Genomic DNA, 21,411 nt, shown 5'->3' on the forward strand with positions numbered 1-21,411 from the left:
ACAATATATCATGTTTTTTCAAGGCAAGCATAGGACGACCTTCCTCATATGGTCTCCTCATGAATTTAAGTTCCTCATAGGGGTCTCATGTAATGCATCCTGTATCTAGACGGTTCACATACTAATCATAGACACATCGTGTGTCGCAACACAACCCACTGTGATCACCATACCATGATATGAATCATTCACTCTCAATCATACAATGATACAACAACTATGAACCATGCATATGATATGCACATGACTTAGCCAATCTAAATCCAATCCGGGATTCATTCCGCTATAAGACTTCATGCCACAAGCATGCTTTTTCTCAAGAGTTAACTACACCAAAAGGAGGAAGGATAACTCTTTCAAACGTTTTGTCAAACAGGTAGCGGGCGGACTTTGTAAGGGACAAAGATAGAAACCGATGGAAATATAACCAACTAAATCAGAAAATCCAGCAATAACCTAACCAACTAAATCAAAAAATCCAGCAATAACCTAACCAACTAAATCAGAAAAACCAGCAATAACCTAACCAACTAAATCAGAAAATCGATTCTTTTATAGGGCTTTCAAGGAAAATCCAGCAATAACCTAACTAACTAAATTAGAAAATCCAGCAATAACCTAACCAATGAAATCAGAAAATCTAGTCTTTTAAAGGGCTTACAAGGAAAATCCAGCAAAAACCTAACCAACTACCTCAGAAAATCCAGCAATAACCTAACCCTAAATATAAAAAAATCTATTCTTCTATAGGGCTTTCAAGTAATCTAACGCACATATATGCGTGCTCCTAATCTATGCACTCACCTGTAACAATCAGAGGATTAGATTTCAAACTCGGCTTCTGCTTCCTTTTCTTCTTCTTCTTCTTCTCAACTTCAAACTTAAGCTAGAAGAGAGTGCTGGAAATGAGTTTGTTGAAAGAGGATTTTTATGTTTATGGACTTGAAAATGGTTTTAAATTTGGTTTTTGTCTAAAAGAAGGGTTGGGAGGTGTTTTGTGATATTTTTGAGAAGTTTAAGCTGATGGTAACAATAAAAAAAAATGTTATTTAAGTGATTTGAACATTCCAAGGATTTTAAAAAAATCGAGGTCATTTGAGTTATTTTATCAAAATATATATGTACATATCTATTCATAACTTACAATCCGTGTGTCATATTGACATGCTGTTTTCGCCAGTAATTCCGTAACTCGACTACAGTCACAACGGTTAGGCTCTCGGAGCTAACAGATTTTGAAAACTCGATGATGGCCCACTGCCAGATAAAATAAGGACATAGTTGTCATTTTTTAGATTGTTTAATTTTAAGTCCGTATATTAAAATTCGGACATCAGGTTGAAATGCGGCTTGCGGCTCGATAACAGAACAACATTTTGATCAAGTCAAAATATTCTTGGGGCCAATGGACCTACAGTCAACGGTTATCCAGTGTATGAACCAGATGTCGGGGCCTCAGGTCTTACATGCAGCCTGCAACGGAGTAATGTCAAGGGCATCATTGAAACAGTTAACACTAGCAACGTTGTCCGCTGTTGAGTGTCTCTAAATCTTCCCCTTCCAGTCCTTGCGATCTTGTTTCCAAAGCATACTCTTCAATTGAATCAGAGGAAGTTGCAGGTTGAAAGGCCTCAATCTCCTTGCCACCGCCCCTGGATTCTACATCGGCACCATGAGAATAGAACCTTTTCGGATAGAAAGCATTCTTTGCAAGTAGAGAAGACAAGGGCCCTCCCCCTCCCTTATTTAAAAGGTTGGATTCGAATTCCAACATGCAGCCACTTAAGACTGGAGACATGTGGAGAGTTGTCATCCTCAACCACACGAGGTTGGAACAACACGAGTGACATATTAAAATCTATACCTTTTGAACCACGTGTTGCTGCATGCATGGTAGATGATGACTCGCCGATACATGTAGCACTTGAAACAAAAGCCCTATCACCCATTGCTTCAGAGATCAAGCCATGAAGACAGGTAAGCTATGACAAATGGCCCCGTGGAACTGGTCCCACCAAAGGATAATGACAGCTGGCTCCATCAAAACCATGTGTTTGCTGGAGAATGTTTAGCCCAATCAAATATTCTCTCTTTGCCACTTGCGAAAGCCTCCACTGGAGCTCTAGTATTTCAATCAAAGCGATAATGTGTCCCGTACACGTCCTTGGCTGGCATATTGATGTAGGACAATTAACCACTTGCTTTAAAAGCTCGAATTGTGAGAGTATGGTGAATTAATCCCTTTATCTCATAGCCCAGGCCCCACATCGCATGGGTTAGGACCTCGGCCGAACCCCCTTCGTGGGCCCCAAATCACATGGGCTGCTCACCCCGAGTGTGTCCTCGCATCCCACGGGCTACCCCACTCAAGCCCGGTGTGAAATGTGCATTAATCACCCCCGGTGAGGAGTCTCGAACACGAGATCTCCCCCGTTGGCCCCAAATCACATGGGTCACCCACCCCGAGTGAGTCCCCACATCCCACGGGCTACTCCACTCAAGCCCGATGTGAAAATGCCCCTGCATTAATCACCCTTGGTGAGGAATCTCGAACACGAGACCTCCCGCTCTGATACCAATTTGATGCAGGACAATTAACCACTTGCTCTAAAAGCTCGAACTGTTAGAGTATGACGAATTAATCCATTTATCTCATAGCCCAGGCCTCACATCGCATGAGTTAGGACCTCGGCCGAACCCTCCTCGTGGGCCCCAAATCACATGGGCCGTCCACCACGAGCGTGTCCCCGTATCCCACGGGCTACCCCACTCGAGCCCAGTGTAAAATGCGCATTAATCACCCTCGGTGAGGAGTCTCGAACACGAGATCTCCCCCGTGGGCCCCAAATCACATGGGTCACCCACTCCGAGTATGTCCTTGCATCCCACGGGCTACCCCACTCGAGCCCGATGTGAAAATGCCCCTGCATTAATAAGGCTTTAGATCACACTAGTTCAAAACACAATTACACAAAATCCCACATCCCACGCAAAAGTTCAAACACTTGATCAAGGGGAATCTTATGCGGATCCAGGCCTATATATGCTAGGACCAGATCAATCAAAATTATAGACCAAACAAGAATCAAAGGAGGGTAAATTCATCCACACATGCACAGGAATAATTCCCCCAATCCAAGGGATTCAGAAATTTCAATTTGGGGAACCCTAAGGTTGAAGAAAAAGCATAAAATTGGGGATTTGAATAATTTAGGGTTAGGTTTAGGGATTTTGGGTGAAAGAGGAGTGAAAGAGAGGAGAGAGATGAACCAAAGAAGTACCGCACGTGTGGACAACAACAATGGCCCAGATGCACGTGCGTGTGATCCCGGCCGCACGTGTGTGGGGCGGGGCCCACTATTTAGAAAATGACCAGCTTGGCCCTGGTTGGCTAGGGGTGGACTCCAAAACCCCCAAATATCAGCTCGATCTGCTGCACGGTTTGTGTGTGGTGCTCCGCCAAAGTTTCAGCCCTCCTACGGGGCCAGTTTCTGGAAATCTGTTGTAGAGAGAAAAACTGCTGCAATAAAAGATGGATTTGAAGCGTAGATGAATGTAGGAAAAGAGAAATATGGATGGAATAAGGTGGGGGAGAATCAGGATAGGTGTGGTTTCGCACCACGGTGGTCAGTCCTTCGAGGAAGGGAGAGTTTCGCACCCAGAATTTAGAGGAGCAGAAAAACGCAACAATTTTATTAATCTTCATTGAATAAAAAAGATTACAAGGGGTGCCTATTTATAATAAAACCCTATACCCCAAAACTTGCGCCATGTGCGCAACCAATTACTTAGAGACGAAGTAATAAAAAATAACAACTAATCAAAGCAATCTAAACTGTCTATGATATTCCTAATAGCAATAATAAGCAAAACCCAAAGTACTAGATTAATTAGAATAGTGGGCCATGATCATGAGAACTCATGGTGGGATTCACATGACCATCAGGTCTACTCCAACGAACCAAAACGCAGTCCTCTAACTAGCAGGCCCTCCCTGGACGTCGTCATTGATCCAAATCGATGGTGGGGGCCTCCTCCTCGCGTACATGCGTAGGGGGGGCGTGCATGTGCGCATGATGTCCCCATCACTAGTTCACCTTGGGTGTCCTCGTTGCATGATCTTTTCCGAGTGGCTAGTTCTCCTTAGGGTGTACCTTTGATTACTTTTTCAGGTGGCTAGTTCTCCTTGGGCGACCTTTTTGCCAGTTGGATGAGCATCCCCAGGTCTGTAAGCATGTGCATGCATCCATGCATTTAAATAAGAATGCTATTGTGAAATTTATCTGATGAATGTGCATCTGATGAACAGGCTATGGATCAAGGGAAAGGTCTACGGAATCAGGATGGTTAGGTGACAGGCTGGACAATGTATCAGTGGTCCCCTGAAATGCAACTAGATCTTCCACATTGAATGTGAAACTAATTCCCATGGAAGGTGGAAGATCTACCACATACGCATTAAGACCGTTTTGTTTTATAATTTTGAATGGTCTGGCGCTACGCACGTATAATTTACAAACGGCTGCCTAAGGGTACCGCTTTGGCCTGGTGCGGATTATCACAGAGTCTTTTACATTGAATTCCTTGAACCGTTTATGTTGGTTTGCAGAAAGTGTGTAATGTTCATTACTAGTCATGATCTTCTGCCTGATTTCTTGATGCCATGAATGGTGTTGTATATCCCTCATAGGGGGAAACTCATCTGGTAAATCATCAGGAAAGATATCACGAAACTCATCCAATACCGAAATGGCCTCAGTGGGTAACTCTACACTAGCCTCTGGTGCACTCTCTCTAGCCACAAGGCCGTACATGTCGTACTACTAAAAAAAGGTGGTCCATGTCTGCCAACCAATCTTGAAAAGCTTTTAGGGTCCAAGTGGTCATCAAACGTGGGGCATCTACTCTAACTCCTTGGAGAAGTTGCGCATCGGGGTCATAGTGGTCTTTATGTCCCTGACGGGGTGGGTGCATGGGTGCGCGCCCATAACCGATTCCTTGGCTACCTCCATTCCTTGGTCTATCCTCCTGACCACCTGCCTGAGATTAAGCATCTTCCCCAATGGTGGGGTTTGCCCTTGCGAAGGTCTCTAGTTGGGTAATGCGTACATTAAGCTGTTTAAAGCGTTGGTCCATACGTTGTTTCAAGCGCCTACCCAAAGACTCAAACTATTGGGTCAGCTTGTTCATTGACTCTTACAATTGCTCCATGTTTAGTGTAAGGTACAAGCCAAAACCACGACCCGTACATGTGTATACAACTACTAACTCAATCTAAGGGCCTTCTACTACGACTATATGCGCCTAGATAGGACTAAATGCTCCTATAGGACTCTATATGGAGAAAACGACACAATACTACTCAATTTCCAACAACCTATCTGTCCAAAAAATCTGTCAACAGAAAATCCAGTAAAGAGATATGCGGATTTTCTGATAGCAGAAAATTCAGCAGCTTATGTCAGAAATTATGGACCTCTAAACAACTCTATATGATGATACTTAATGCATAATGGACACAAATAAACTAAACCCTAAACATGTAATGCACTCCCCTATAAAAACCTTGTTCTCTAATACCAAATTTGATGCAGGAAATGAAATTCAAATATGATGTGGAAGATTTTCAGGCTTTAGATCACACAGTTCAGAAACAATTACACAACATCCCACACCCCACACAAAAATTCAAACACTCAATCAAGGCGAATCTTATGCGGATCCAGGCCTATACATGCTACGACCGGATCAATCAAAATTATAGACCAAACAAGAATCAAAGGAGGGTAAATTCATCCACACATGCACAGAAATAATTCCCCCAATCCAAGGGATTTAGAAAATTCAATTCGGGGAACCCTAAAGTTGAAGAAAAGGCATAAAACTAGGGATTTGAATAATTTAGGGTTAGGTTTAGGGATTTTGGGTGAAAGAGTGAAAGAGATGAGAGAGACGAACCAGAGAAGGATCGCACATGTGGACAGCAGCAATGGCTCAGACGCACATGCATGTGATCCTGGCCGCACGTGTGTGGGGCCCACTATTCAGAAAAGGGTTAGCTTGGCCCTGGTCGGCCAGGGGTGGACTCCAAAACCCCCAAATATCAGGCTGTCTGATATACGATCTGTCCGTGGTGCTTCGCTAAAGTTTCAACCCTCCTGTAGGGCTAGATTTCAGAAATTTGCTATAAAGAGAAACGTCTGCAAAATATTGATGGATTTGCAGCATAAATGATTATAGGAGGATAAATATGAATGGTAGAAGGTGGGAGTGAATCGGGATAGGTGTGGCTTCGCACCACGGTTGTCAGCCCTTCGAGGAAGGGAGGGTTTCATACTCAATTGAATCTCCACAACTCAGAAATTTAGAGGAGTAGAAAAATGCAGAAATTTTATTAATCTTCAATGAGTAAAAAAAGACTACAAGGGGTGCATATTTATAATAAAACCTTATACCCCAAAACTCGTGCCATGTGTGCAACCTATTACTTGGAGATGAAATAATAAAAAATAACAACTAATCAAAGCAATCTAAACCGTCCATGATATTCCTAATAACAATAATAAGCAAAACCCAAAGTACTAGATTAATTAGAATAGTGGGCCACGATCATGAGAACCCATGGTGGGATTCACATGACTATCGGGTTCACTCCAACAAACCAAAACGCAGTTCTTTAACTAGTAGACCCTCCCTGGACGTCGTCATTGTTCCAGATCGATGGTGGGGCCTCCTTGCGTACGTGCGTAGGGGGCGTGCATGTGCGCATGATGTCCCCATCAACTCTCCCCAGCTGCGAAGATTTTGTCACTGGCGAAACAAAACTCCTAAACTACTCCAAGATGTCAGGATCAAGTCTCTAAAGCTCCTCCTCAGTGAGTACTCATCTACCACCTGAATGACCTCAGTGGATAACTCTACATTAGCCTCTGGTGCACTCTTTCTAGTCACAAGTCCATATATGTTGTACTACTCAAAATAGTGGTTCATGTCCTCCAACCAATCTAGAAAAGCTTTAGAGTCCAAGCAATCATCAAGTGTGGGGGCATTTACTCTGACTCCTTTGAGAAGTTACGCATCGGGGTCATAGTGGTCTTAATGTCCCTCACCTCCGGTGAGGAGTATCGAAATGGGACCTCCCCCGTGGGCCCCAAATCACATGGGTCAAGTGTGTCCCCCGCATCCCACGGGTTACCCCACTCGAGTCCGGTGTGAAATGCACATTAATCACATCCGGTGAGGAGTCTCGAACACGAGACTTCCCCCATGGGCCCTAAATCACATGGGTCACCCACCCCGAGTGTGTTCTCGCATCCCATGGATTACCCCACTCGAGCTTGGTGTGAAAATGCCCCTGCATTAATCACCCCCGGTGAGGAGTTTCGAACACGAGACCTCTCGCTCTTATACCAATTTGATGTAGAATAATTAACCACTTGCTCTAAAAGCTCGAACTGTTAGAGTATGGCTAATTAATCCCTCTATCTCCTAGCACAGGCCCCACATCTCATGCGTTAGGACCTCGGCCGAACCCCCCTCGTGGGCCCCAAATCACATGGGTCGCCCACCCCGAGTATGTCCCCGCATCCCATGGGCTACCCCACTCGAGCCCGATGTGAAATGCGCATTAATCACCCCCGGTGAGGACGAACACGAGATCTCCCCCATAGGCCCCAAATCACATGGGTCACCCACCCCGAGTGTCCCCACATCCCACGAGCTACTCCACTCGAGCCCGATGTGAAAATGCCCCTGCATTACATATTTTCATCTCCGATGCACGAACCAAACCTACCGAACTCCTCTCGAGCCTCCTCTCAAATCCCATTTGTCGATAGAGCCACCTCCCGATCCAGACAGACCATCTAAACCTCCTGGCAAAAAGGGTCAGAAGCAATAATTGTGTTTGATGCACAATGTTGTTGAATCGCAGATGCGATCATGTGCGATCGCATATGCTTATGCGCATATGTGATAGCATAATCGCATATGCGACCAAATAAAAAAAAATCAAAAAATTAATATATATATATATATATATATATAAGGAAAATTTCAAAAAAATATAAGAAACTAAGGGGAACTTTTCTAAGTTAATAGATAACTAATTTTACATATTTAAAATACATTTGAGAGAGAAAAAATCAATTAAACAATGAATTAAACATCAAGTCATCGATGTTCAACAATATGGTTAACAAGAAGTAACAACAAAATCAACAAGTTATTTATTTATTATTGTAGAAAATCAACAAGCTATCTTCCTTGAAACTTGAAAGTGCTTGAATCTTGATCTTCCAACTTCCAAGAGAGAGGCAATGTAGGAGAGAGAGAGAGAGAGATTAAGACCACTTGCAATTAAGAAATGTAAGAGAAAAAGAGAATAAGAGTTTTGGAGTGAGAATATTGCAAATAGAGGAGATTTGGAAGCCTTTTTATAGGCAGAATGTTGTTTTTTTTTTACTAAAATAAAAAATTTAATGTGCCATGGCCAATATGCGATCGCATATAATGTATGCAATCGCATATTTTCGAATTTGCTACATATGCAATCGCATATGTGCCATGATCGCATATGCCATGATTGCATATGCAATTTGCATATGGATATGCGCATATGCGGTCGCACATGACAACACTGCTGATGCAACAGGAGACATGGAATTATATCCTTCCTCCACGTCAAATTCGCGCACCTTGTGCATTGGTGGAGCACATTGTTCATCCACCAACCATCTTCTTCTAGCCCTGCAACTTTGCCCCACTCCACTATGAAACCTCCCTCTCTGCACCTCCATTCCTCTCCCCATCTTCTTCATACCCCCACATTGGAGCTCCCGCATCACCCCCACGTCAACCCTCTCATGCTCCACAAATATAGCAATTGATTGAGGATCCAAATCAGAATGTTGTCTCCTGACGCAAATCTAGGTGGCACTGATCTCCTCTCCACTCTCTGTCACCTTATCGATGACCATTACCTCACCCAAACACGACCTTAATGCTTTGAACACCACCACCGAGAGTTCCAACGGAATCCCCCATAGCAAATACCATACCTCTACCATGCCGAAGAGAGACTTCTCCTCCCACCGATAGATTGCCCTAACAGGACCATCAAAAAACAGAGTATCCACTGCTAGGATCTAATCAATATCAACATCGGACTTCACAGATATCCGCAACTCTGATCCTCCCAGCGGCTTGATAGTGTAATCGTTCTCGCTCAAACAGCAACAAGCTTCGAACCAGCAGTGAAGTTTCGATAATGATATTCCTTCCATGGAAATTAAGAATGAGTTCTAGAACTGAGATCTTGTCTTGTTCATAACTTCCGAGTTGACTCTAATTGCATGTGGCCCTTTTGTCTCCTCCTTCCAAACACAGGCGACCTCCTCCTTTTGCAGCTTTTTTTCCAGGCCATGGTTCATTCCTCTCCTCTCCTTAAGCATTCATCCTATTATTCACCGCTTCCACATATGATTTTGGCAACCCACACTCCCTTACCTTTACCCCTATCCACCTTATCCCTCACGCCCCTTTTTTCCCATAGTCTGTTTCCTCTATTTCCTGAACCCCGAACTCCTACTTACCCGACACTCCCTCCCGCTAGTAACTTCTCCCACCCCTACCCTATAGAACACCACCTAGTTGAGCTTTAGTATCAACCACTGCGTCTGGGCCATAAAGAGCTCTTCGAACTAGGAACTTCCTACCTTTGAACAATCTACCATCATATATTGTTATAGCCCAATCCATTTCTTCGTCAGAAAACAGCCGGACAAAAGCAAAACCACAAGGGTTCTTTATCTCCCTATCGTTTGGTATTATGACCGCCATAACCCAGCCACAACACCCAAAGACTTCATGAAGGTGGTGCTCATTCCACTCCAAAGGAAAATGCTCAACGAACAGAGCAGGGAAGTCTCGTAGTGAACGACCTCTCTTCTCTGACCCGGAGCCACTCCTGCCGGATTTTTTCTTCTTTACCACTGTCCACCTCTTCCTCAATCTGTGGCGTATGATGGCAATTATCAGGCTCAGCGACAATCTTTCCTTTACTACCTTTCCCCTCCCTCATCTCTATATCTGCATCCGTTTCGCCATGGCATGTCTCTAGAGCAACCTACAGGATGTAAATCTTCTCATGAACAAGTAATCGGCATCGGGATTGAACCTGTTGTTGCGGCTTACCAGAACAATAGGCATGCGAATGCTCCATCAGCTCTAATAAAGACACTAAATTAGGATATAGAAACAACATAAGCTCAAGTTGATAAGATCAAGGCTTCTTTGAATTTCCATTTGATAAAGTAGACTATACAATGGTCTGACACAGACTTAATAATGTGGAATGAATTCACATGCATGACCCCTACGGGATGTAAATCTTCTCACGAACAAGTAATCGGCATTGGGATTGAACCTGTTGTTGTGGCTTACCAGAATGATAGGCACGCGAAGTCACCTGTGGTGCTGACATTCCTTTCCCAAACTGGGGAAGTGCTTCCTAACATGCAGCAAAACCCTCCTGCGAATCCCCTTGATGGAGGGGCCCATGAGGCGCCACCTAGTAGGTGATATGCAGTGATCTGTCAACCTAATCCCAGATAATGTCAATAGTGATGCAATGAAAGTCGAGATTATAAGCTCAAGTCGATAAGATCAAGGCTTCTTTGAATTGCCATTTGATAAAATAGACTATACAATGGTCTGATACAGCCTTAATAATGTGGAATGAATTCATATGCATGACCCCTAATATCCACCCGCCTTAATAACGTGGAATGAATTCATATGCATGACCCCTAATATCCACCCGCCTTAATAATGTGGAATGAATTCATATGCATGACCCCTAATATCCACCCGCCTTAATAATGTGGAATGAATTCATATGCATGACCCCTAATATCCACACACACACAACACCCAAAGAGACTCTAGATGAATTTCTCACTTGGAAAGGCAACTGCACTAGTTCTATCTGTAGGCGAATTTTGGAGGATCTTTCCATGCTTTTGGATCAAGTACCACTCAAACACACAAACTTTAGAACAACAGATAATTCTTGTTCTGATATATACATGTGTGTGTGTGTGTGTGAGATTTCGGTTAAAAATATGGATATATTCCATTCCTAAACATCATAAGGGAAATTCATCAAGATAAATATCCATTTATGTAGAATCTAACAATAGGAATAGCATAACATGATTCTATCAATGACAGAGACAAACAGTAATCAAAGGTTTTATTTCTCCATAAGTAGGGATTATATACACCAAGATTAGTGCATGGTCAAACAATTTGATTAGTCTTGATACTGTAACAAAGAACAATAGCAACTTCATAATAGCACTCAAATCATAATTCACAAGAAATGTTAAATTCAGGTCATTACTTGTACAAGCATCAATATATACAAGAAATGTTAAATTCAGGTCATTACTTATACAAGCATCAATGCAAGGACAACGATAAGAACAAATTGCTAATCAGGAAAAATCAATAATGATAAGAACACAGAGAATCTTACTCCTTTGATAAATTAGATGAAGGATGTGCAAGTTTTTGAGCAAAATCTCCTGAAGAGAGAGAGAGAGAGAGAGAGGCAGTTAGCATCAGAAGTTTCTTTCAACTCACTATAAAAATTAAATAAAAAATAAAAAAAATAAAAAATAAAACATAATGCCAGAAATTTGTTGGTGAGACATGCTACTTAAGTATACGTACCATCATTTGTAACAATAATCAACCCAGTTGTAGCAACATCAAGACGGCCAACAGTAAATAATCGTGGCTTTGGTAATCCTGGATTTCTTTTATCCTAAAAATGCAAGCAATTTTTCATATTATCAATTGGTAGGTGCAATACGAAAATATATAAGGAAGATTTATTTTATTTATTATTTATTTATTTCTTGAACGGTGAGATTTATTAAAGATAAAGCATAGGAAAAATAATGTCTTATAAGTTTGCCCTATTTGTTTTCTTTTCTTTTTTTTTTTTTCTTTTTTTATTGGTTGAAAGGCAAGTTTTTCTAGTTGTTTCTAAGAATTAATGAACAATTATTAGGTTCTCTTAACATTCTAAGGTGTACATACCCAACTCTTCCAATATTCTTCAAATAAAGACATCACAGATTTAGACTCCTTCTCTCCACTTGAGCAAATGTACCTGTTGTATTTTAATAACATTAACTACTTCTATGGAAAACATGTGAAGCTCAAAGTGAAGGCCATGCCACAAAAGCAACTAAAGATATTGAAGTACGATAAAATAAGGAGCATGAAGTACAATGCAAGCTAAACAATCAAGAGCATGATGAATAGAATGAAAACGAACCCTTTTGGCTTATTCAAGGCAAAATACAACTTTGGAGGCAGCTTCTTAGAAATGCGGTTCCCATTAACATAGATAGCATCCTTGAAAATGTCAACTCGAGTCTGCATATAATGATCAACAATTAGGAACAATATTAAAGTTTGATATTTGAGTTCTCTAAAAATAGCCAACCTACATTCAACTAAGTAAAACAAAACAACACACTCGTAACGACTAGAGTTACGAATGCCAAAACAGCCTTAACTAACATGTTAAGGGGCAACTAAATAAGTGCACCACAAAAGATGGTTTAAAAGTAGAGAATCCCTTCATAATAACAAAGTAAAACATTAAGTATTAAAAAAAATTACACAAAACTTACAAGTTAATGCGCATTCGAATATTAATAAAACAACGAACTTAAACATATAAAGCACGAAAATGATCAAAAGCATTTTCATTGTCTCACACCTATTATACACATGAGAACAAAATTCAGACAAGCATTTTTTGAAATCATGAAACATTGTGAATCAACTAGTGGTGAGGCATTCCCTCCTACTTATTTGGGGCTGCCCTTATGTATTGGGAAACAGCCGAAGCATCTTTGGGATAGGGTGATTGAAAGAATCGAAAGGAAGCTAACAGTTTGGAAACACAGATGTATGTCTATGGGAGGTCGTTTGACCCTCCTAAAGACGGCTTTCTCTAATATGCCCATTTACTTGTTCAAGTACCCCAAGTTGGTGCTCGACAAGCTAGATAAGTTGAGAAGAAATTTCATATGGGAAGAAGAAAGTGAAAAAAGGAAGTTTCATCTTCTAAAGTGGGAGAAGGTATGCAAGCTGGTCATTCAGGGCGAGGATGGCATTAAACCGTTGGGGGGATATGAATGTAGCCCTTCTTGGGAAATGGATTTGGCGTTTTGGGGTGGAGGAAGGCAAGCTTTGGAGATAGATCATAACAGGAAAGTGTGGCACATAGGAGGGCGGGTGGTTCATGAGACATCGTTCACTTTATAGGGTGTCGGCTATCTAGAAAGCGATTGCTAACATCGAGCAAGTGGTTAGACGAGGGATCTATTTTAGGATTTGTAGAGGTAATTGGATTCGATTATGGATGGATCCTTTGGTGTAACAAGCGACCGCTCCAGGTTTTTTCCCCATAATCGCTCGTCTCACTCCTGTCAGATCAATCATGGTGGCGAAGTGCTTTTCCGTAGTAGAGGATGCAATTGTGTGGGCTCCTCAATGTCAAAGGAACCTTCTGGATGGTGAGTTAGACAAGTTTACCGATCTCTTGAACCTTCTCAGCAGTGTTAGGCCGGCAACCTCCGATGAAGGTTCCATTTTTTGGCTTCACCATCAATCAAGGAAGTTTACGTTGAAGTCTCTGTTTCTTTTGGTCTCGAAGTCTCCCTCCCCGTTGGGCCCGCCTCACCCTTTTGACTTCTAGTTCTACAACACTCCCCCTAGGGTGGTGGTCTTCGCTTGGCTTCTTGGCAAGGGTAGAGTCCTCACGGTAGACAACTTGTTGAGAAGATCGTTCATCACTCCAAACGTATGTCTGATGTGCATGGAAGATGAGGAGCCTATAGACCACCTTTTCATCCATTATCCCTTCGCTCGTGCTATTTGGAACCACTTCCTCAATGAGATGCAAGTTGCTTAGGTTATGCCTAAGTCTATGTGTGAGTTGATATGAGCGTGGCATGAAGGGGGTGTTGGGAAATCCGGGAAGGCAAGATGGCATCTTCTTCTAATGGCCATTTGTTGGGCGATTTGGGGAGCGCAAAATGGGCGATGTTTTAGGAACGAAAATGGGTGTATATTGTATAAGGGATATTTTGTACAAAATTAGGATATTAGTGTCTAGCTAGGTGACTTATGTTAAGGCCGTTGTTGGTGGCTCCCTCTCTTGATTTGGCTCGGTGGGCCCTGTATTCTTTGCCCGCTTTTGCAGCTTCTTAATAAAACGGTGTTACCTCTCAAAAAAAAAAAAAGGTGGTGGTGCCATCTTGCCACCTCGGAGTGCATTTGTAAATGGAATTAGAACGTGGATGGGGCCCTTGTAGCAAATGAATGATTAGATGCAATCAATGTTTTCCGTATCAGTATCGACGCATGTATCGCACCCTTAGGACACGGAAACATATCGAGCATCACATAAGAAATACCGGGTGTATCGCTATTTTTGTTAAACATTGAGAAACATTGGGAAATTGGTCAAAATTTTAAATGAAATTTCAGGATATGTTAAAAAGGACATCTTACATACTTAGAAATAAAAAGATCACAAAAAATAAGTGCTAAGTTTCCTTTGTATAGGGTCCTAAACTATTCGTTGTTTAACAGAGGTAATGCAACTATATTTGAAATCAGTTGATATCATTTAAAACCTCGGTTGCCAACTGTTTCTTTGTGTGGATGCTCTATGGTGTAGGATCCTCCTTGCCATAGGAATATGACGAACGAGGTGATTGGTGAGGTTGTCGGGTTATTCGAGTGCCTCAAAGGAATAGTTCCTTCATGTCAAGATTCAGATTTAATGATTTGGATTGTGCACTAATCAGGAAAGTTTTTTGTTCGTTCGATTTTCAATCTGATTAGTGAGTCGCCTCGTAGTGATGGTCCTTATCATCCCTTCTCATCACTGGTTCTATGAACCCCATCCTTATGTAGCAGTTTTTGTCTAGCTAGTGGGAAGGAAGAGAATCTTCACTATTGACAATCTTCAAAGGAGATCCTTAGTCCTACCTAATGTCTGACTTATATGTATGGAGGATGTGGAGTCGATCAATCATCTGTTTATTCATTGCCCTTTTGTGAAGGTTTGGGAGCATTTTTTGTCTCCTTCATACTCATTGGATAATGCAAAGTTAGTGGAGGACCTTCTTTAGGCTTGGCATGGGAGAGGAGTTGGAAAATCCGGGAAAGCTGGGTGGAGGATGATCATCATAGCTTTGTTTTGGGTTGTTTGGGGAGCTTGGAATGCTCGTTGTTTCTGGAATGAAAGTGCGTCGAGGTCATTAGAAGAATTAAAGGCCTCGTTTTGGGTGGGAATTCTATGTAAAAGTAGCCATGGCTGTTTTTTTTATTATCTAGTTGATTTGCATCGTGTTGTATTCTTTTCTCCTTTTTTCAACGACTTTCAATAAAATTGTTATCTCTAAAAAAAGTATGAAAACACAAGCGATACATATTTCAAACGACAAAGAAGAAGTAAAAATATGCCTATGAAGAGCCCTCAATGCGCGTTTGCGGCTGTGCCTCAGACCCCCACAGAGTTATGTAGCAGTCCTTAATTTATTTATTTATTTTTCAAAATTTTCAGAAACTTCTCAATTTGTCGATTAACCTTCAACCACTCTAACACCATTTTTTCACACTCTAATTGCAAGTTAAATAGGTAAAATGAGAGAAATTTCATATTTCCCCCAATTTCCTCCAGTTTCTCCAAATTCGAGAATAAGAGTGTAACTGATATTAAGATCAGTCAACAGTACGTAAACACACGAGTATTAAGGCTAAATAACTACTTATCAATATAGATATTTAAAAATATATTTTTTATTGTTTTTCAATATTTTATGATTTAGTTCAAAATTTTCAAAAACTTTCGTCAATCTGTAGATCAGCTTCTAACCACTCTAATGTGATTTTTTCTACACTCTTTGATGCAGTTGAATAGGTGAAATAGGGGAAATTTTGGATTTTCCCCAATTTCCCTCAATTTCGCCAAATGCTCAAATCAGAGGTTAAAATTTATGATTGAGCATGCAAAACATGCAAAATCATGGATTTTCATCTTTATTAGACTAATTTCTAATGGATTGAACAACCCACCTGCTTTTTTATCTAGATTTCCTCACCCAAATCCCCTTTTATCTCCCAAAAAAGGGAAAAGAGTTAGTCAAAATCAACTTAGGAAGGGAAAATTTTGAGAGAAACTACGTTTTTTTTTTAAAATGTAAGTTTTTCGAAAGGGGTTGCACTGATTGGGTATCGACGATATGCATCGACTGTAACATCGATACTTGGAAGTTTCTAGCTGCAAGATATTGAAAATATCACAATGCATCGATATTTCCACGATACATTGAGATATTTAATCAATATAAAACACGATACCCGGAAGTTCAATAAGTTTCAGGCTATTTTGTATCACTGACCCTCGATACCGATTGTATTGGCCGATATATCAGCCAATACATTGATATTGCAAACAATGGATGCCATACATAGGTAAAAGTAAAACAAAGAATTGTATACGGGATGGATATTAAGAAATCTTTTTTAATAAGTAACATAATTCTATTAAAGAAAGAAACATGTATTAGGATTTTGCGGAGGAATTCCTAGAATCAAAACAATGGCATCCATCTCCAAGCTTATCCTACCATAACTACAATTGATGACACCTAATTACTTTGTGAAGAAAGATCTATTGTTCCCAATCCCTTCCGGACTCTAAATTAGGCTTGAGAAAACTAAACGTAGATATCATGCCTCTGTCGCCATTAAAATCCTTGGGAAGACTTTAATAGTTTTTATCCATCGAGTAGTAAAGTTGTAACGGGGTACACATAGTTGTTGATGGTTGAAAGAAAATGACAAAGAAATATTTCATAAAACACAACTATATGAAATAATGCTGCATTTATCAATATTATTATGTTGATATATCGAAATAAATAAAGGTAAAATGGGAAGAAAAATAAAAGTGCTCACCTGAGGAGAATTACATACAGAGCCATTAACAGTCACACGGCCTTCGAAAATAAGCTCTTCACTGCTCCGTCTTGATGCCACTGAAAGCCAAGCACCCGCAATCCACAATCATAAACTTTCCAGATAAAATGTGTCTGCCCATGGGGCAAGACTACATCAATGGTTCACCACAATTTTAAACCAGGATAACTCGTCTACCACACACATTGCAGCAGTCCACACAGTCCAAATTGAGAAACTCATTGAATATGGCATGCTTATGATATTGTTCTTAACCGTATATTTGATAGACACCAATTTGATGATCACAAACTTTCAGGCAGTGTGATTAATGGTTTACACTCCATGCATGGTGGGCCCAACAATTCGGACAACTTGGACCAACCTAAGTGTACAGCATGTTTAGAGTGCATGACTCACAATCATTTTTAAAATAGTGGTGAACTACCACAAATTCTAGCCCGTGTATGTATATTAATTAAGGTAAAGGATCTGCTGTTAGCCAGACCATTTTTTGTTTGGAAACACTTGGGAACCTCACGCTACGTACCTAATGAGGTTACTTTCACTAACGAGGGAGGAAATGACCATGTGTATGAAATCCATGCCGTCCATCATGTACATGACCCCTTTTTGGGCCCTGATCCCAAAAATCAGGATGATTCAATACTCAGTTGGGCCACCCAAAAAAAAGTTATACCTAAAACTTCTAAATTCAGGTGATATGGCTCACCGGAGTTTTAGAATGCTTTTGGGGTATTTCTTTCATCCTGATGAGGTACATCAAATGAATGAATTGGATGGCATATAAATACCATGGTGAGTCCTATAAAAAACCGATGGTGGGCATTCCATGCCAACTGTTTCCTATGGTGTGGCCTACCGGAGTTTTAGATCATCTTGATTTTTGGCTTCAATGGTTAAAATGAGGCAACATACCTGAGACGGGGTGGATGTCATGAAAGTTCCACCAATGTGGCTCTCAGTTTGCAAAAGTAACCCCAGCAGATTACTACTGCAACTTTCTATACCAGCACGGTTCTTTTTGTTTTCCCTCAAATATCCAGAATGCTATCTCCGCTCCGAAAAATTACATCAGTAAGATAATCCTAGCTTCTAAGTGTAGCAATTTTAACAACTGCAAACGGACGGGTAGCAAAGAATCCTAGCGAACGGTCCTTATTTGATATGAGGAAAGTCATCCAACCTATAGGATAGGGTAATCCAAATTGCGAATTCTAGGACATGACCCATTAGATGAACGGCTCACATCACATGTACCACCATAGAGGTTCTTACCTCCAGCGGCAGCGAGAACCTTGCTGAGGCGTTGTGGCTCCCTAAAGTTCTGGTTGTAGAATCTCCGGGCAGCCTTGGAATGCTTCGGCTCGCTAGAAATCGAAGCGGCACCTGCAGGGCCCACCTTCGGCGTGTCCATCTTCTTCTTCTTCTTGCCGGATGTCGTCTTGGCGTGGGCCATGGCCTGGATGAGATAATCTGGAGGAGTGGATTGGAGTTTGAGGTTGCCGTCCTCGTCGCGGACAATCCATGGGATGAAGAGCGGAACGGATGGCGATTCGTGAGGATTGGATTTTGGGGGATCGCTCTTCGGAGCGACACCGAAGGTGATGTTGAATTCGGTTGGAGGAGGAGTTGAAGAAGAAGATGAGGATGCACGGATGACGAAGCGGGGTATTTTCGTCCGGAGGATTCTGCAGCAGCTGAAACTGCTAGGGTTCACGAAGATGGATGTGGATATGTGAAATGACGAAAATGACCCTAGCGCTGCTGTTGCTGCTGCTGCGGCTGCTCCCGCCATGGATTGTTTGTTTTGCTCTTCCCGAGAACAGACAGAAAGGTTGCAGGGAAGCGTATTGTGATATATTGGGTCACAACGTGGCCCAAGCTCTGTGTGGCCTACCGTGATGTATGTATTTTATCCACGCCGTTCATCCGCTTTTGCAGGTCATTTTTTAGGGTTGACCCTAAAAATTATGCAGATCCAAACCTAAAGTGAACCACACCACAGAAAACTGTGGGGATTGAATGCCTACTGTTGAAAGTTGAAGGCCTGCGGCGATGTTTTATTTGCCATCCAAACCGTTCACAGGGTAACACAGACCTGGTTGAAAGTTAAACATAAATATAAGCTTAATCCAAAACTTATGTGGCCATGAAAGGTTTTCAACGGTTAGCGTTCAATCCTCACTGTTTTATGTTGTGGGGTCCACTTGAGATTTGTATCACTTAATTTATGGGCTCATGCCTTAAAATAATGAACTGTAAAATAGATAAACGGCCAGCATAAAACACATTCATCACCAATGGTCCACAAAGCTTGGGCCACGTCGTGACATGAGAATATCCCCGTGCGGTGCCGCGGCCAATCAACTTCTGTTTGAGAAAGCAGCGTTGCTTGCAAATATCTCCGAGACTTGCAAGTTTTAAAATACGGGGAAATATGCACCGAGCATTGTCGCAAATTATCTACATATTTTCGAAAGATCCGAAGACTTAAAATAGGAATTTACTGTAAAATTCCCTGGGGAATCCGTATTTTACCAAATAATACCTCCTTGGTAGCGAACCCTGACCATGGGACAAGACATTAAATCGGGGTTGGTTGCCAGATCGGCTACGATACCTATGGCTACAGTTATAATCCGTAGCCATAGAGGACCGCCAAATCTTCATAGACCGACTTACTTAAAAAGCAGGAATATTTATGGCTACGGATTTAGTGGCCCTCTATGGCTACGGATTATAACCGTAGCCATAGACTGACTGCTTTTACGGCTTTATTGCATTTTTTCTTTTTTTTTTTACATGGAGAACTTTACCTATAATTTTCTCTAATACATATTTATATAAATATGTATATATAAGCATAAAAAAATTTTCTCTCTTTTTCATTTCTTTCTTTATTCATTTAACAAGAATATCTTTTAAACCAAAACTAGTTACTTGATATACCCTACATGATTTTGGGGTAGGAGAAGCTACTTTAGCCAACCAACCCGATTATTTTCCAAGATTCGATCAGTCGATGGTCGAAAATTCATTTCATTCACTTCATCAATTTCAATCAATTCGTGATCAATTTCATTCATTTCATTTACTTCGCCAATTCCATGCATTTCACGGTCAATCCCTACAATTCCCCTTCACTTCACTGGTCAATTCCATGCATTTCATGGTCAATTCCTTCACTTCACGGCCAATTCCGTGCATTTCATGGTTAATTCCCTTCATTTCATGGTCAATTCTAGCGATTCCCTTTACTTTACGGCCAATTCCATGCATTTCACTTCATTCACTTCTACATGACAAATCATTTCAATGTATATCACGGTCATTTCCCTTCACTTCATGGTCATTTCCATGCATTTCACGGCCAATTTTGATTCCCCTTCACTTCACTGGCCAATTCAATGCATTTCATGGTCAATTTCCTTTACTTCACGGCCAACTCAATTCATTTCACAATTCCATGCATTTCGTGGTCAATTCTGACGAAGTCCCTTCACTTCACGATCAATTCCATTCATTTCATGGTCAATTCCCTTCACTTCATGGTTAAATCCATGCATTTTGCGGTTAATTCCATTCACTTCACGATTAATTCCCTTCATTTCATGGCCAATTCCCTTCATTTCACGGCCAATTCCATGCATTTCACAAATAATTCTAAGAATTCCCCTTCACTTCACGGCCAATTCAATGCATTTAACGATCAATTCGCTTTGACTTCATGGCCAATTCAATGCATTTCACGGCCAATTCCTTCATTTCATGGTCAATTTCGTGCATTTCTCGGTCAATTCCTGTCACTTCACGATCAATTCCATGCATTTCACGGCCAATTCCGCTATTCCCCTTCACTTCACGACCAATTTCATGCATTTCACGGCCAATTCCCTTTCCTTCACTTGGCCAATTCAATGCATTTTACTATTAATTCCCTTTACTTCACGATCATTTTAATGCATTTCACGATCAATTCCCTTTACTTCACGGCCAATTCAACGCATTTCACGATCAATTCCTTCATTTCACCATCAATTCCATGCATTTCATGGTCAATTTCGATTCCCCTTCACTTCATGGTCGATTCAATGCATCACTTCGCAGTCAATTCCTTTACTTCATGGTCAATTCAATGCATTTCACTATCAATTCCCTTCATTTCACAACCACTTCCATGCATTTCACGGCCAATTCCTGCATTCCCTTCACTTCACTTCGCGTCAATTCAATGCATATCATGGTCAAATCCCTTTACTTCACTGTCAATTCCATGCATTTCACAATAATTCCCTTCATTTCATGGTCATTTCCATGCATTTCATAATT

At 41.2% G+C, this 21,411-nt stretch overlaps 1 protein-coding gene across 3 annotated transcripts in view; it reads right to left on the reverse strand.

Moving 5' to 3' along the window:
* LOC131230304 (putative ribosomal large subunit pseudouridine synthase SVR1, chloroplastic) overlaps nt 1-18,924 on the reverse strand; it is a 38,522-nt gene extending 19,598 nt beyond the window's left edge. For 2 of the 3 annotated variants that reach the window (XM_058226161.1, XM_058226160.1), the window contains exons 1-6: nt 18,358-18,924; nt 17,059-17,138; nt 12,350-12,450; nt 12,109-12,181; nt 11,737-11,830; nt 11,540-11,588 (exon numbers count right to left, since the gene is read on the reverse strand). In XM_058226161.1, coding sequence (XP_058082144.1) covers nt 11,540-11,588; nt 11,737-11,830; nt 12,109-12,181; nt 12,350-12,450; nt 17,059-17,138; nt 18,358-18,877 — 917 coding nt within the window. In that variant the 5' untranslated portion in view covers nt 18,878-18,924. The remainder of the gene's footprint in view (nt 1-11,539; nt 11,589-11,736; nt 11,831-12,108; nt 12,182-12,349; nt 12,451-17,058; nt 17,139-18,357) is intronic. The other variant, XM_058226159.1, reaches the window with a different exon arrangement.
* Nucleotides 18,925-21,411: the final 2,487 nt, after the last annotated feature.

Source organism: Magnolia sinica, chromosome 17, assembly GCF_029962835.1.
Source record: "Magnolia sinica isolate HGM2019 chromosome 17, MsV1, whole genome shotgun sequence".
Taxonomy (NCBI): Eukaryota; Viridiplantae; Streptophyta; class Magnoliopsida; order Magnoliales; family Magnoliaceae; genus Magnolia; species Magnolia sinica.